At 37.6% G+C, this 18,872-nt stretch overlaps 1 protein-coding gene across 1 annotated transcript in view; it reads right to left on the reverse strand.

Annotated features, from left to right (window-relative positions):
* NELL2 (neural EGFL like 2) overlaps nucleotides 1-18,872 on the reverse strand; it is a 136,951-nt gene that overhangs the window by 75,516 nt on the left and 42,563 nt on the right. The window contains exons 10-12 of the mRNA XM_066319061.1: nucleotides 6,724-6,815; nucleotides 3,899-4,001; nucleotides 840-968 (exon numbers count right to left, since the gene is read on the reverse strand). Coding sequence (XP_066175158.1) covers nucleotides 840-968; nucleotides 3,899-4,001; nucleotides 6,724-6,815 — 324 coding nt within the window. The remainder of the gene's footprint in view (nucleotides 1-839; nucleotides 969-3,898; nucleotides 4,002-6,723; nucleotides 6,816-18,872) is intronic.

The following is an 18,872-nucleotide window of genomic DNA, read 5'->3' on the forward strand; positions in this document are numbered from 1 at the left end:
AAGAACAATCTTAAAAGGCCTCGATTTATCCCATTTCTTGTGCATCACCAGAGAATAATGCAGGTATTAGGTGGGACTGCAGAGCACCTTAAACTACAGCTACTCACAGATGCTTGACTTTCAATTTAATCTGAACAGAACTGCTTATTAGTCAAAGCCCATCCTGCTGCCAACCTTTGAGCTTTATGGTAAGAATGGCCTGACAGCACACTGCATTGTGTATTTACAGAATCAGGGTTTTCATGAGGCTGAGCAACAGCTAGAACAAACACTGAGAGACTGTGCAGAGGACTTTGGCTTTCACTGCTGGAGTGGGAATGGGTTCCTTTCACCTGATGACACTAGACTGTATAGATGATTCTCTTCTGATTAAGCAGCTTGTTGCTCCCTGATACCAATAGAGCAATTCAAATAATCAATCTTTACTCAGTGTGATTAACAATACCAGAATCTAGTCTATAGCACTTCTTACTTCCTGGGGGGAGAGAATAGGAACATGCAGCAATGAAAAGAGAAACTAAATGTTATGCGAATACGTTTTTCAAATGGTTGAATTTAGATTGCCTAAATATCCGAATACCATGAAAAAAAGGAAAATTTTCCTATAGAAGAACGTTTCTACTTCAAGACCTCAGCCATGTTAGCTGGTCCCCTCTATGCCGATCAGATTGTTTAAAATTTTCTTTTAAAGAACTTAATTGGGGAGATTATTTTAGTTGATGAACATGCTGCACATCTAATTCACTGTATTGAATATGCCTATCCCTTTGACAGCTTATGAATTACTACACTCATCCCACAGTAATTCATACAGAAGTGCTGTGTACGAGGTATTTCACCTTCGCAGTAGGCATTGTCCTCCCGAAGGGCTCGGAAACCATCCCGGCAGCTACAGACAGCTCTGTCCTCCAGGTTTCGGCAGACAGAGTGCTCCATGCAGTTATGTCCTTCAGTGCAAAAGTCATGGCCTGTACAGAAACAAGCATGATTGAGGGTTAAAAAGAATCCAGGGATTACGAAACATACCTGTCAAAGATAGTCCTATCTTTTTCTCAGTTAGGTCAAAGAATACCTTTCTATTGTCTGTGAGATACAGAAAAATAAATTGTACCAAGCATGAAATGGATGAGAGGAGTAGTAAAGGCCACCAGAACAGTCTGTCTCTAGGTCTTCAATTTGATTTCAGGTTATAGCACTGATCTGAAGCAGCTGGATAGGAGGCTTGCTTAAATCCCCTTACTGTCTCCTTGTCATTGTTAATTACTTTTACAGGACATGTCTTAATTATATAGTTCTTGTCATTTTCCTTTTTTTTTTTTTTTTGTTTGTTTGCACATTTATAAAAGAGCTTAACAGCTTAGACACTCAGCATCTCATTTATTAGCGATATTACTTTTAGCACTTTTAGTTCCCAGATGTATTTAAAAAAACCTTCTATATTTAACCTAAAGTCTTTGATTAACATTGACTTGTTCTGCTTTACTTTCCCCTTATCTCTTCCCTTCCTCCACTAACTGAATACTCTTCCCTTACTGCATCATTATTTCCATTACAGAGGATTTTATTTTTAAATCTCACCTGTTATCCATCCCTAATTCCTATTTTCTTATTTTCTCTTTTCCATTTTTCCTGAGTGTGGCCATTTTCCTGTGCACCTTAATTATAATTTTTAAGACTGTGAAGTTCTGTTCTAGGCTGGAAAATTTAGATTGAACCTTTCAACTCAGTAGGTTTCTTTTTAAATTTCTTCTGTTTGCTCTCATGAAATTTAATGATTTAATGTTGTTGAACAACATTAGCTGGTTCTAGAAACTGACTTGAAGCTTCCACAGTTTCCAGATCTGTACATAAAGGTGTGGAGCTTGTCTCCTTCCCTGTTTTGTCATTAATTTTATTTGTTTCAAGTTTCCTTCTTTCACTGAAGTATTAATTGATAAAGCAGCAGTAATGTTTTCCAATAATTACTTTCTTCTCTCAAAACCACAGGAGACCTTGGGAACGTGAGCCAGGCTCAGGGGACCAGGACTGGTGTAACAGCAACAGCTCCAGAATGCAAACTGGCCTCAGGCTGCAACACAAGCCTCTTGCAAAATAGCAAGAAGTATTTTTTGGCAGTAAAGATTACTAGGTTTATCATTCCAGTTTTATCACCTGGTTTCTGTTTCATATTTTGCTGTGAAAGAGCTTCTAACCCTAACCTCACATAAGCTTAGTTAAACAAGGATCCCAAGAAGGACAGCAGCAGTAGAGATGCTTGGAAGTCAGGTCAAAGAAGTCTTTTGCACTTGGACAGCTCAAGAACAGTGTTAAGCAACAGGAATGAAACAAAAGACAAGGAAGCAGAAGATGCCATAAAGACAAAATGTTTCAGTACTGAGACCCAGTGGCATGGTTATGAAACATCACAAACCTACTGTGATACAACAGGCTATTGGTTTTTTCCCTCCTGCTGTGGGTTGTTCCTTTCACTTAAAGGTACACTTAGGTAATCTTACTTAGATATTATCATTCACCACAGCTACCACAGTGATGCCATCTAACATTGAACAATAAAGACCCTCTAGACTTTAACTGTCCTAGAGGATCTCCAATACTCCTCGATGACAGCAGAAGCCTGTGCACCAAGAGCAACCTCTGACCATGGCAACATCTACTTTTTGCCTTTTTGCTGCCCTCCTCACTAAACCCTGAGTTTATGGAAAAGCAAGAGGCTTATTTCTGTATTTCTTGGCCTGTATTGGATTGTATCAGATTTTGACATTAACTAGGAAGATACATGTCATCCATAAAGCATGAGGGTTTCCATACTGATTAATATTAAGATTCTCAACACTCATACAGCAGCTGTGTTAATAAACAAATACATGCTACTGAATAATAGCCTACAGCAGCTTCTTGTTTGAAGAATAAGCTCTTCACCTCAAAAGAAGCCAAGCTAGCATAGTTCAGTGAGGATTGAAAACATTCAGAAAGCACTCAATTGACATATATAAAATTTTCTAGCTATACCAGGCACAAGAAACACAGAATCCTTTTCTCTAAGCTACTGAAGATTTTATAGAAAATTATCATTAAAAAATCCTTTTGGACTGTGACAGACTTGAAGACCTGTCTTCTCTTTACCCTCATATCCTTCATGTTTGTGCAGAGTAGCATAGAGATATCCATGGCTGCAATCTTGGCTGATGTATACCTAAAATCAGTTCAAGTGCCTAACACATTCCTTCATGCCAGGTATCAATTTATCTTATTTAGAAGCTACAGAAGAAACAGATGTAGCCACTTGAAGACGCAAACACTAATAGCTTTGAAGATACCAGTGTTAGTCCAGATCAAAAGGGTGGGTCAAAGACTCAGAGCACTTCCTACATCTCTTCTTTGGGTAAGGATCAGACCGGGTGTAGCACACAAAGGTGCTACAAAAATATTTCCCAAAGTTTCTGCTTATAGATGTAGACTATGTTCAACCCCAGAGAGGTGAACAAGTTACCCAAGTACTTGAACAACTGCATAGCACAAACAGTGCTCTGAAAGAAGTATCTCAAAGCACCCCCAGACAGATGCTGGCAAACATGAATATTTCTCCAGTCTATTTAATTTGGACACTGAAGTGCCTGAAGGGTAGAAAAATTACTAATTATATATTTGACTTCTTAGACTTTCCACCCATTTTTGGCTGGAATAAAACACAAAAACTTGTTTCACAGAATTCACAGTACTAAACATTTTACAAACAATCCAGATGTCACACCGCAGTTGTTACCTATTCAGCTTCCCAAGATCTACAGTGATCATCATGCATAGGAGTGTCCTATTCAAAATTATCAGAAAGTCTATTTGTAATCTATAAGAATGAAAAATCATACTGAACTTATATACATCCTGCTATTACCCTTACCTTTACAGACTTTGCAGCAACTGTGAGATAAGGGGATCTGTTGAGATTCTGGGCAGTTCAAAGCTGGACAGCTATCTTTTGGAATTCTCTGCATTTTGTGGTCCTGTTAAATTGAGGTAATTGATTAATACTGTGAGATAGGAAATAAAGGAAGTTATAATTTTAGTGGATTTTCAGCATTATAATGTTTCAAAAACCCATGCCTAGGCCAAAATCCATTTGAGAGGACAATATAGCATGATAAAAACATCAGGAACTCTCCTATACTCAAACTTTTTCAAGCAAGCAGAAAGATGGCAACAACTCTCATTCTTCTCTTATCCTAGCTGTCAAATAACTCGCCCCAGAAGTTTCTCTTAGCATTATGCCTGAAAGAGTTAGAATTATTTCTCAAAAACTGAGGCAGTGGATTCCAGAGTCAAGGGTCTCCATAATGAATACACTAAAGAAGCATGTTATATATACAGAAAGTAAAATAGAACTTGAACATCTCTGATCTCACAGCTGTGGCAGTAACACTGAAAAAAAACTGGCACTGAGACTCTATTAGGAAAGACAAGGTTTCTCAGATAAGTCTGGATCAGGCATCTGGAAGTGCACAGTACCACAAGATGGTATCTAAGTATCTTCAGGCACTCAGTGCAGGTCACATGAAATCATTGCAGTATGACCACACAAAATGCTTGCATTAGCAACCTGGCTACCCCAGGTGTACCACCTTTAGGCTCCCTTGGGCCATAAATAATGAGTCTTGCAGTGCTCCACTCATGATAGGGCAAAGAAAGAAAACAAGGCAAACAACAGCATATTCCTCAGAGGCATCTGCCAGAAAATAAGCAATGTAGTTAAAGTAAAACCTCAATGAACTCAGGACCCTGAGTTTCTAGATGCAAGAAAAGCATATAAGATAATTTATTTGCCATTGTATGTATGTGTGCACTATTATTATTATTAGTCTAGCATTGAATTTTAAATCCTCTTCAAGAATGAAATACAAGCATGAAAAACAATCAATATCAACATTACTGCTTAAACTTTACCTTAAACAATCTTGACAGAGGAACCAGCCCTAATCTTATAGTACAAAAAAAGCAAACCAGAGACATGCTGTACACCAGAACAAACAAAACCCAGTAATCTCCCAAGCTAAATTAACCTTTGATAGAAATAACATCAATTAAGGTAGTCTGGATTTCATTTTAATCTTTTATAAATTCTAATTTGGAAGATAATTTTTCATTCACTTATTTTGAATATTCAAACAGAGAAGCACCTTCCTATAGCATGCACAATTGCAGCAGCCAATAAAAACAAAACATGATGCTTTTAATTACATCCAGACAAAATGAAAGAATTCCATACATTGCCTTGATATGATTGTTATAAGCCTTCAAGCATGAAACTAATACCTGTGTCATTCCTATTAATACCTCTTGACTTGACGTCATTAATTATATCCTTTTATGTGAAATCTGGTATCAATAAAATAATGCCCATCTATAAATTCCTGACTGAGCAAGAAAGTTTACAGTATATGGATTTTAAGCTCTGAATTATAATTCATGAGGCTGTTCAGCAGAAACTGTGTGTACTTCAGTCCTTGAAAAAGCAACATTTCAATCAGCCAAAGTTGATGCTTACTATTTCTACCAAGACAGTGAGGCAGCCTACCAGAGTCTAATCAACAAAACACAGACTAGCCTAGCCAGAGGCTTTTTTTTTTTTTTCCACACAGTATCACAATTGCCAGCTGCAAGGAACACAAGGCAATGTCACATAACTTCTGATTGTTGTAATTATATCCACTGAACTAATCACAGAGTTCATGTCCTGAGTAATGTTGAAAATACAAGCTCATAGCCCTAAAAACCTACAGCTGAATCCAAAATTGTTTCCCTCCTTGCCATTCTCAAAAGGGTTTCAAAGCCCCTTCTGCAGGAATTATGCTCATAAAAATTAAAATCAACAGGAGTTAGACAAGAGTTTCCAGTTTTCCTTTGTAAGATACACTTTTTAACAACTGTATTAAAATGTTTGAGATTTCCAGAAACTGGTCTGATGGATAGTTGCATGGCGAGAGGAGTTGCTCGCCCCTTTTTCTCTGCCCTAGAAATGTGTGTTCAGGTTTTTAACTCCAGTGACAGCCTGCAGCTCTCTAACCAGACAGGATTTTCCCCCATCCCTCCCCTGGAGAGACAATATACAACTCACCACAGCAGTTTGTGTAATTCTTAGGCCACAGCTGTCTCTGAGGTATATTTTGCCCTTGAAGTGTATTTGTGCCCTGAAGAGCAGCTCTATTCATGCAGCAGGGCAAGACTGACTCAGCATCGGGTATATTCTGTTTACAAATAAAAACCTCAACACTAACACATTCCCATCACTAGAAATACCAGATACCTGGTCTACCAGCTGGTTTTCTTCCTTTTCATCTAGCTATTCCTCTAAGAATGATCCTGAATTCCAAACTATGCCCCCATCACATTAATGTATCTCTTACACTTGAGCACATAATTTTGAACAACAACACTGCAGATGGAAACATAAGGTAATCTGCTGTTTCATTGCTGATGGTGGGGATGATACCAAGGGAAGAAAGACTGTTGCTTGATTGTCAGGCTGCACGATCAAAGCTTGCAGCTACGCAAAGTACATTTATTTGCAAAAATTTGATGTAGAACTCAGACAAAATAAACACAGGACCTATTAGATGCCTTTTCTGTCTCTTCCTAAGGTACACCTGTCTGTATTTCAAAAGTTTCTTTCAGCATGACTTTGATATTTCTAACATGCAAGAATTTTTATTCCATCACAAGTATTCTTACCTTGCACTCAAACAGAACACAGTCTCCTGAGCTTGAATACACAGTTTCTCTTTGTCCTTCAAAGTAAGTTCTGCCTTCAAATACGCACACCGCTTCAGAGGGAAAAAAACAAAACAACACAACACAATGATTTTGTATAAACATGTTGGCACACTGTTTAAAGAATCGATACATTTTTTTAAAAAGCATTGCATTTCAAAATGAAAAGACTGATTCAGCTGCAAGAATATTCTAAACCCATCTACATGACTCTTGGATATCATAAGAAAAAAAATTAGAGGAGAAAAAAGCCCCACAAAGTATGGAGAAAAAAGCACTCACAAGGAGAAAGGTGAAGGATGTTGAAGCAATATGGAGTACAGACAGCTACTGAGACAGCAGAAGAGACGTGTCTCAGGTGACACCAAGAAAGGTGACTGCCTGCAACACAACTCAGGGGTGCACAGGAAAATGGAGGTGTGAGAGCAGTGCCAGCGGCATTAATACATAATTAGTTTCTTCAAGAGGAATGCTGCATGATGAGGGGTGATCACTGAAACCACACATTTATTTGTTATCACAGTCCTTTGATGCTTTATCACCCCACACGGTTATTTAAACACTATGGATTTGTATCTTGATTATCCCAGTTCTTTATCATTACTGCAGAGGCAGCTTTAAGTATATGAATTTTATTGACTTTTCATTACTGCCTTTTTTTTATCCCCCAACAAAAACAGGATCAGGTCTCCAATGATCAAATGGCAGATGTCACTAGGATTGGTGTTTGTCATACCATGGCCTTGGTGCCATTCCTGCACCCTGGCAGCATCAGGTTTTACAACAGCATGCTGGCACAGCTCATACTGGATTGCTCACTAAAATTCCTATTCAGTATTTAAGACTTACATAAAACATCTTCACAGCAAACCGTTTTGCCTTTTTTTTTTTTTTTTTTTTAATGGATCCATTACTGCAATTACATTATGCAAAGTATAAAGGCTGAGTAATGTAACTGCTAGGTACAGAAAATCAGATGTCTGTCTCTGTTGCTTAGGACAGAGTCAAGGCTCATCAAGTCAGCATAATCATGAAATAACATGAGTAGGTTACAACTTTCAAGTTCCAGATTACATGTTAGAGATCTAATTTGCTAATCATTGATTTGGAGATACAAATCAAATATACTTTCACAGAGAGATTTATCTATTCTGTTTAAATAGACTGCAATTTGTAGACAATTAAAAAATATCTACAAGTATGAGGATGAAAATACTTTTAAAATTTTTTTTTTACTTTGAATTAATTAGCATTACTCCTTTTATTTTCATTTTTACTTTACTTTTCTTTTTTACCTTGCAGCTCTTTCTTATTACTTCATCAGCATGTAAAAAAGTAAAGTTTTGGAACTGATGATGAAAAATAAGTGATGGGTATAGCAACAAAAATGGAGGTTTTGAAATTCAAAAATATTAGTTATCATTACGGTATTAAATATAAATTATCTTGTGTGATATAAGCATCCAAAGTGCTCTTGCAGTCCTCATCTCAACTCACTAATCCTTTGTTATATTTTTTACTTCCCTGTACAGCTGTCAATGGGAGTGAGAGAGGGGTTTTGGGGGTGCCTGGAGTCCAGCCAAGATCAGCCCACTATACACAGAGTGTGTGACTCAGAAAGAGCCATGAAAGCTCAATATGGTGTCTTCTTCCTCCCCCCAAAACAAGCTCTTCTAGAAGGAAGTATATGAAATAATTCTGCATAAATCTTTACCAGGGACTAACAGACCTTGAATCTAGGTAAGACAAGACAATCATCCAGTCATACATACCACCTCCTATGCATTACAGGCCACGACACTAAAATGAAATAGTCAAATATTTTTAATATCTTTTCCTTGCCCCATACATTTCAAATTTCTAAGAACAGCTAGATGTGACAGGAAAAAATACAGTATAGCAATGCCTGAGGATCACACAATGGCAATGAACTGTTAACACATCCTCATGTTCCCAACAGGAAAACTATGACTGTTAACAGAAAATGCAAAAGACATCAAAATCACTTTCATTCGATCTTAGAAGAAAATATGCTCCTGAAGCCAAGATACTCTGAATGTAAGAGTGAGACTATCCAGGAATCTTTTTTTTAAAAAAGCAAAACAATAAACTACCTCAAATCACAGCTCACTGAATCCAGTCTCTTTATTAATGGCAACAATCTTGATTCTTCAAAGAAACATAGAAAATAACATACAAAGAAGAACTATCAAAGAACACATCCAGCCTAGTGTGAAATCATAAATCTATTTTTTTTATTTCACCAACAGGCTTCGGAAGCCTTTGCATATGAAGCCATTCAAATGCCGTGACACAGTATCACAAACGCTTTCAACAAGAGAATCAGCTCTTCTCCATAAAGTCTTGGGAACAAGAAAAACTTAAATTCTAGGTCTGTGAGAAATGACTCTGCCCAAATGGCCCTTCACTCTTTCCTATGTATCTTCATGCACCCAAAGATTGCTTCTCAAAGGTTATAACACGACAGCAGAGTGCATGATTCAAGCCTGTGTGGGTGCCAGAAATTTCAAGCAGAGCTCACACGCCCATCTCCACAACCACAACACTTGGCCACCATGCAGCTAAGAAAATTACATCTCAGCCACTGAACTCCCCTAAATAAACAATCCAAGCATTTTGCTGTGGCTTTGTTAGCAACTGTTACAATGTCTCCAGGTATCAGGGACCTGTCCATATAGAATGGCCAAACTACGTTGGAAAAAAGAGAGAAAACCCAACAAACAATAAATGCCCAATTAAAAACAATTAATTGAAACTGAATTGAAAACATGTTAAACTAAATAATCTAAGCACAAGTTTAAGCATGTCTTCCTATGGACTGCTGCTCTCACTGACAGCATTCAAAAGGGGTATTTCTTAAAATCATCAAACAGTAATACAACCTGTAACTTCTTTCCTACTAGTGTTCTCTAAAACATGAAGAATTCCATCATATTTGGGCAGCTCCTTTCATTACAAAGAAGCAAGAACTAAGGTATGCACTGAAGCTCTAATTTGAAGCACTACCACTTGGCTTTTTCCTTCTCAACCATGCCAAAAAACCACAGGCACTTTATCTACACTAGCACCACTGGCTCCATAGTTACTTATCATGACAGACAATGGTGGGTTTAGCAATGGTATAAGTTTGCCAATGTATGTTGTCTTTTCTCCTCCCAATGCTGCCACAAATGCCTCTTTTTCCTGCTCTCTTGCCAGCCCACTCTTCCACTGAGACCCACTGAGGAGGCATCCTGACAAAAAGTAAAGGGCAGATCTGCATCAGGCTACCTGAAGGCTTCTAAAAGCTTCAAGATGGTCTGGTTAGGTGCATAATAAGCACACATTAAAAGATTCTAGAAAGACAAATCTCCTAACTTTTTTTTGCAGCCCTTTCATCATAAGAACATTGGCACCCACATCCCCAGGCAGTGTGGAACAGAATGTCCCTCCTGCCTTCTGACAGCAACTGTCAGAGCCAGTAAACAGCCCATGATGCTGATGATTCCTGTCTTTATTTTCCTTCCAGAAATAAAGATGTTTCAGCAACATGAACATCTGGACTACTACTATGTAATTGGAAAAGTCCAGTGAAGATTTAATTTCTGTTTGGCTAGATCTTCCCAGAATACATTGATTAATTTGTGATTGGTCTCTCTCTGGGGAAGCATATCATCCTTCATCTTCCTAAGTCCTTTAAGTCAACAGACTGAGTCACAGTCAGGACAGTACCTGATCATAAGCTATTCCAGACCCTGACAGTCATTGCCCATGTAGGATTCCATCTACAGCTGAATTACATCAACAATTTCCTCTTGCCATCAGATTTCCACATTCCCCAGCTCCCAAAATAATATAACTTGTTCAGAGAATGTGTTTATAAGAAGATGAAACAGGAAACCTACTTAGAAGTTTGGCTACTCTTGATCGATTTGTATGCAGAAAGTGATCAAATATTACACTGGTAAGAATCTACGTACAGGGTCTAAAAATTATTAGCAAGGTCTGCTTATATTCACACAGCTGTATTAATGCAACTATCCTTAAGTATTATTTAACACATTGTGATGACATGGAATCTTTTCCATGTTCTTCCAGCAAAAAGAATTTTTCAGGAGCCCACTTGCTGTTGTGTTTGTTCATGAATTATCCACAGTGTGTTAAAATGTCCCTTCTCTTCCACATCCCTTCTCTTCTGCTCTTCTTTCCACTGGCCTCCAAACGACACTTTCTTTTTTTATTATTTTAAATGTCCATGCAAAATCCATCACCCAATGAACTCCTGCCTTCCATTCACTGAGGTCTCAGGATGTCAAGTAGTACATTTTGTAATTTCTGCATTTATCACCTTCACTGTCTAGGCTGTACAGGCCTTCCCATGAGGAATGCATGTACACTTCCCTGTGGTATCTCAGCTAGTTGGGATTCAGACATATCATCAAGGGAAAGCAGAAAGTTTAGCACATAGGTCAACTCCTCAAACCACTTTAATTTCTTGTATTCACAACTGCCCAACGACTGGCAGATAAGACTTGCAGTTTTGTGAAATTTGTCAGTAATTACAAAGGAATGACCTAAAAACTGGTAATTAAGTCTATGTTGCTTAATCTTTTCTTCACTTATGTTGATCGGCTGGCAGAGAGGAAACTCACCCAAAATTATCTCACACAGAAAAACCTCCAAACCTGTCTCAACCTCCAAATCTACCTCCTCCTTGAATCTCTTTGATTACATTTCCTACTGTTCAGAGATGAAGGCCTAGGCATTGTGTAAGTCCCATTAATCCTACTTTGCAAGCTTACATAGTGCAAAACCACAGTGTGGCTTTATCCTTAGAAGTACACACAGAGATAATAGTCACCTTCCCTGAATTTCTTTCTCTTGACAGCCACTTCATTACCAGGCATGGCTCTCACTCCTCTCTCATTTATCTTTGCACGGATTTGGGCATTATTTCTTCTTTGCTCATTTTCTAGAAAGCACAAACTCCTCTGTTACTGCAGTCAGTGAGGCTGCAGACTTACTTCATTACATGCCATCTCCCTCAACAATTCAAAATTATTTCAAATTTCAAGCTGAAAAATATATTGCAAATTTTTCCAGTCAATCACTGCTGAAAAGCTGCATATATCTGCTTCTGCTTCCTCAGCTGAAAAAAGAAAACAGCATTTGAAATTTTATCATGACGAAGAGCCAGTTACTGTTTGTGTCTTAGTTCTCATTAGCTGGAAAAAGCTAAATATTTCTACTACATTTAAAACACAAAGTCATTGTTCTGCACTAGAGTTTGAATCACTTAAGAGTTCAAACACCTCCAACAACACTAACAGGCTGTTTAGTCACACTGGCAAGGAGTCAATATGAGATCCTAAATTCCTTCCCCTACCTCTGATGTTTCCTATATTTCCATCAACTGCTTCCAGGAAATGACATCATTCATCTATCCTATGTGGTGTTGTTGAGAAGCCTTCTAGAGAATTCATCTGAATCCTGGAATATGGGCTCCTTGAGTCATCCTTAAAGACTAAACAGGTAATCTGAGCACTGAAAAAGCAGTGAAAACATTACTAAAAACTCTATTTCAGCAGTTCAGCTGAGGCAAATCGACCTATCAGATGAGTAAAACTTTTAAAGTATGCTGCCAGATGAGTCTGTGAAAGAGGCTGCAGCCAACCAAAGGCAATGGACAGTAATTGCACAAATAGAGGCATCTCTTGGTAAGCAAAGATCCAATCTGGACAATATGTTTGATGTCAGCTTCCCTTAAAAAGGGCATCACTGCTATTCACACTGCAACGTTAGCTTGGTTAAACAGAGGAGCCAAAACAGTTCTACTGAATGACATGCAAAACTGTGGCTTTAGTGCAACAGACCATATTCTGCTTGTTAAGGAGAACTGGAGTATTTTGGACTATAAAAACAGTATTTTAAAAATCATGGGCATGTCTAATGTAAAGCCCATTTAAGGCCATAAAAGGCCATTTTATGACAAATTCACTGTGTTGACAATCCAGTACTCAAATAACTTTTACAGTGAAATGTCAAACTATAAAATCAAGCACCTTAGACAAAAGCCTTAGAGGGTATCAAGAGAAGAAAAGCAATTGAGGCTAATATTAATTAAATTACAAACGTATTACAATTATATTAAAGGTTTATAAATGGCACAACAGTTTGACAGACCAAGAGAACTCCAATGCAAATACTACAGGCCTGCTTAATCCCATAAAGATGGGATTAGACATTATCTGATAGATCCTTATGTCAGCTGTCCACAACCCCAGTGACATAGCTATATTTAGTGAAGGTGCAAATAGATATTTTATCAAAAGCTTACAGAGAAATTGATACTTTGTTCTACCTTCTCTCAGCTGGACTGCTGGGCTAGTTTTAAAAGATACTTTTCTGAAAACTTTGTTAAGAGAAAAATAGCAGAGTTTAGAAAACTAGACACCTCCCTAGAGCACCTTATACATCAAGGCATGCTTAAATTCACCCATACATCCATTACAATGCCTCAAGTCACAGGCATTCATATGCAAGATGAAATTAAATGAACTGATTCAGATTGAGCATTGAGTATTTATGAAATTAATGAAAAACTGTGAAAGACTTGCACATTTTTGAGTCAGTATTTTGAAATCTATGAGAGCTAAACAGGTACCACCAGTCAGCATTAATTTACTACAAAAAAAAAAGGCTCGTGTTCTCCATTGCCATAAGTTAAAACCATCCATGGACATGACATGTGGGAAGACACACCTTCTCCTGCAGCAGCACTTACAAAGTGTCACTGTTACTCTGCTCCCCAGAGACTTCAAACGGGTGGCAGAGGGAAAATAAAATAATGCATTTTATTGATTAGGATAATTTGCTCAGATTTGCCATGAAGAAAAAGAGAGTGCACCAATTATGCATAACTTTCAAAGACACATTTTTTTGCATGTGACTACTGAGATGGCAGCTTTCTGCAGCTTTGTGGACACAAATCATGTGAACATGTTCAGTAAAAGGCAAGTGCCTCTGAGCAGCAGCATTTTCCCAGATTTTGACAGTTTCTTTTGACAGCATTAAAAAGGATCCTATGCAAACTACAAAACTACAAGCTCTACCACCCTACAGTAAAGTTGGTATTTATTAGGGTGAAAAAAAATTAGAAGTGATGTTTCCATATTCCCCAGTCAAAGGCTCCACACAGCTTTTCCTCCAAGAATTTACAGCTACCTCCAACAGCCAGGGAGGCTTTTGACCATATTATTTAAGTACTCAGAGACTACACTCATACTTCAGCAACTATCAGGGACCCTACAGATGCTTCCATTCTCAATCAGAATCTCCTTGGTCCAGAACACTTTCCATGGATGTTTTAGCTAGAAATTCTGCACTGTAACTTTGCAGCACACACCTCCCTAGTGAAGGCACAGCATCCTGCGACCTGCTGTACTTGTTTTCCTCTCAGATCCAAGGGCTTTCACTTCTCCTGCGAATGGCAGTCCCTGGTTAAGTTGGCTGTTCCAGCAATACTCACGTTTGCCTTCTTGGCGCAGGCCAGTCTAATGTGCTCAAACCTTCCCAGGAGTGGAGCACCACACCCATTGCTCTTGTTACATCTCACTTCTTTCAAAGGACCTGCATCTAGCTCTGTACAGCAACTGACAGGGTTTCACGCTCCCAACTCTTCTTCCATCCACTTCTACTCCCACATAAGGAATCTGCCAATCCTTCCCTCTCTCCCTTCAGCCAGAATGACAGGATTAGTTGGCATAATCACAAACAACCCAGATAACCGTATTTAACATTCTTAAGCTAAGTCCTTAGCATTAGGTCAGTAAAAGGTTTTTAACACGGTAGTGTAAACACATTTTTGGAAATCTTGATTAAAATAGGTTATGCAAATTGGCTTTCTAAATTTTTTATACACTCACTCCCAACATTCGTCATATAATAGTATTTAACTAAAAACTGACACTAAAAATCAGATAGTACCAATAGGTTTGGAAATTTTCAAAACACAACCTTTAAAAGAAACCTGTGTTCATCTAACATGCCATTTCTCAAGGCTCCTAGAAGTTACTATTATCCATTGTGCATTCCCAAACAATACTTCATGCCTCGTAAGTTCAGGAATTGAAATAATTAAAAATTTAAAAGCAGCTGGAACAGATGTTTACAGATTCGGCTATGTCACAGCTAATTTCTCCTAAATGTATCTGTTGATACTTTCCATTCATCCCAAGAAACAGTAAACTGGAGTTCACAGCAACTGTTAATGTAATTACTCCTTTTTTCTTTTTCACGTTAGTGAAAATAAAAAAGCTTCACAGTAGCTGATAATTCTAAAAAAAATCATATTTGTTAATACTCCTATTGTCCTTAGGAGAACCCTTCTAGACATTAGCCAGATTTCACATACTGTGCAAATAAATATGTTTATCTATATGGAGCTGTATTCAACTCCAACTGAGCTTTGGCTGCAGCACTTTTTTCCCTACAGTGGCAAGCAGCACCTCTGCATTCCTCCCATGTCACCTGACTTTGCTTACACTGGGCACATACCTTCCTTTTTTGCCTTACCTCCATCCAAAAGAAGATCCCTTTTCAGTCAAGCTGACCTTCTGCCTCATCTGCTTGACTTCCAACATTTTGGAATTGCCTGTTCCTGTGCTCTTAAAAAGAGGGTGTTTAAAAAGTGACTAGCACTGATAGAACTGGTGATTCCCCAAGGATGTGATTCCTTTATTAATTTATATGTCTACTTTAACTTTCTACTTCTAAAATGTATCTATTTATTCCCATGTTTCTTCACAACAACCCACCAACAGAACACGGCAAAATCAGTAAAATGAAAAACATGTGGTTGTGGGCTTACATTTTACAGCCAACTCTGTTCATAAGGATCACAGAAGACAACGGACAACATTTAAGCATCCTGAAGTCAAATGCTACCACTATTAAGAAGTCTGTCTGAGAAATTCACAACAGCCATATGCAAGATTGATATCTCCTCTATGCTATTCTCAGATTTGATTTCTTTTAGATGCCTTGAGGATCTACAAGATTTCCAGATAAAGCACGATGAAAACATCTACAAAACAAACTCCCCGTTTAGAAGCCTACAAAATTTGCCTAAGAGAAATATTGTACTTTAGTCAATATGAATATAACCTGAAGAAACACCTTAAGGAAATAATACCTGAATTTACATGTCTTTGTCAAAATAATAACAACACAGAAGAAAGCATGCCTGTTCATCTTCCCTACCTTCAAAGTATTTGAAATGCTCACTTACTAGAAAAAACAAGTTATGTGCCTATTTTCCAGATGAGTCAAGCATATTTACTTTGATTTCAGAATGAAAGGGGGAAAAAAAAAATCTTACAACTGAAACCAGGTGTTCTCTGAATCAGTTTATTACATCAAACAATAATGCCACTGTAATTCTAACACTATTATATATGTATACACTGGGCATCAGAAAAAAAATGCAAACCTAATACTATCTTCCAATTTTTTTCATCTGTTAGGGAAAAAAATCTAGATGTAAAACAATTTAAGGTATTTTAACCAATTAAAATTAAAAATTAAGCTATAAATTAAAATTAAAATCACAAAAAATTTAGTCACAATTTCAAATTAAATTGGGAAAAAGTCAAAATTATACTTGAAAATAATTTAAAGCAAGAAGGGAAAGGCCAGAATTTTCATTTACAATTAGAAACTCACACAAATAATTTCAACAAGTAGAAGGTGAAAATAAACTAGTCAGCTACTGTGTAGAGAAAGGCTTAGGACAGTCAACCGCCCTCCCAAACAAATGAACAGGGCTTTCTTCTTAGTGGAAGCTGGTAACAAATAAAAACTCCCAAAAAGGCAAAAATTAGTAAAAATTCTCTGTATTGGAAGAGAGACAGAACAGAGTTACAGAAACACCACAGACACAGTCCTGTGACTGAAGTCTAGTGACAAAAGCAAATTGCAGAAACTCTTCAAATAAAGAGGACTGCAGTGATGTTTTTGAAAGCAACAGATGAGGAAAGCAGGATAAAGGTCTGTTACACCATATCAGCCAAGATTTCCCTTTTAAAGTTGTGTCTCAGATGGGACTAAGTGACCATTATTTGAAGCTGAATATATTTTTTGAGCTGACAGATGTAGAAACAGTGATCAATAACAGCCAGGAGGTCTATACATCACACTTCAGATATCTGCAAACAGTAGTTAAGAGAAGGAAACAAAGCGGTAGAAGGTTTAATTCGCTACATATTTCCACTGAAAAAAATGTCAAACTTCTGCAGTCCAAAAGACTGAAAGCCATGGGTTTAAATCATTATCTTCACAAAAAGACAAATAAAGGATAACAGTGTTCATCACTTTATATTAATCTCACTGAATCAACCTCATTCCTATTTTACCATCCCTTCCAGGGAAATAAGACCACAATATTGACAGTTCTGTGGTGGGTTTTCTTCCAATAATTTATTTATTGAGTTTCAGACTTCACAACCTTCATTTTTTTTCATTTCACAGACATAGGTGCTGTCAAAAAACTATATATATGCCTCCTTTTACATTCCCATATCTCCTACCAGTGCCTCCCGTAGGCCAGCTTTCCATGCAAACAATCCTTGTCAATGTGGCAATCCTCTTCTGAACAAGAGCATGTCAAGTGCAAACTGGTCTTTGCAAAATTGCACAAGCCAAGAATCTCATTTGGTTGGTTGGCTGGGTTTTGCAGAACCTTTACTCCATCAGTGCTCTCTGCTTCCAACTTGTTACATTTCTGTGACCTCATCCAAAACCTGTAGTTCTGAGGTTTTCAGGTAAAGGAAGCGTCTCCTATTTTCACATACTCATTGAAGATGCTTGCTACTGATATTTTAGGTATTTCCAAGATCACCAGAATAAAAGGTCTAGGCAAAAACTAGAATACCAGCTACAAGCTGCTGATTTGGCAATGTGCTTCTGGTTATGGGACAAAAAGCCCCCAACAACTTCCCCCACAAAAACCCTAAAACAAAGCAAACCCCCGCCACACTCAAAAAAAAAAAAAAAAAAAAAAAAACAAACCCAAACCAAATTAAAAAGAACCTCATAGACCAATGATGCACATATAGAGTGACATAAGCACATCATTGCTGAGAACAAACATATCAAAATCAACAGACAGGCATGTGAATGCTTACATATCCTACGTGATTTTCGTAATTATAAATAGAACTGTATTTTCTTTATTAGGATTTCATAGCTACCTAAGTAAATTCTGGTGAAATCAACATTATTGAAGTTAGGGTACCAACTCATTAGAGCTGGAACACTGCCAATCTGTCCACTCCCAGCTGTCTGAAAGCAAATATATTCATATCTAGCATATGTTAATGTTTTATTTGCACTGGAAATAAACTAAAATAATAATACGCTGCAGGTATTTTATATTTTATGAACTCCCTGGTAAGAAAATAATGAAAAAGGAATGGAAAAGATTAGCTCTTTTCACACAAAATCCCAACAAAATAGGTTATAAGGAGAGCAGAGCATAGCCTACAGCAAAATTTTCCATGTAAGAAAATATTTTTAATTCTCTACCACTAAAATTACCAATATTATGTTTCCAATTTCTTCTTTAGTGCAGATTGCTACATATCCAGTGTAATGTATTTTAATGAATAAGGATTTTCTTAAGCATACTTGATTTTAGTATTCACTCCTCAGGCACACAGTAAGACTAAAAGCAGATGACTTTACCATTAACTGGAGTTCTCCTCATATACTGATATACTGCCCTCAGATCTAGAGTCTTCTAGTGGAGCTCCATAATGCATGGGGTCCAGAATAGCTAAAAGGACACTCACCTAGGAGGAAGTCAGGAAGTCACACTTTGAGTCATGAAAAGCCTGAGACAGGCACAGGGACTGACTCTCCAAGTCCTCCTTTGCTAACAAGAAACAACAAAATTCAGAGGACATGGGGAAGTGGAAAGGAAACAAAACAGGAGCAAAATATTCAGAGAAGTCCAAACATTGTAAGCTGTATTTTAATTTAATGTAAGCTATATTTTAATTTATGGAGAACAGAAGACATAGAAGGAATGGGTTTCCTGCTCAGAGGAGAGT

The sequence above is a fragment of the Sylvia atricapilla genome, chromosome 5 (assembly GCF_009819655.1).
Source record: "Sylvia atricapilla isolate bSylAtr1 chromosome 5, bSylAtr1.pri, whole genome shotgun sequence".
Classification (NCBI taxonomy): domain Eukaryota; kingdom Metazoa; phylum Chordata; class Aves; order Passeriformes; family Sylviidae; genus Sylvia; species Sylvia atricapilla.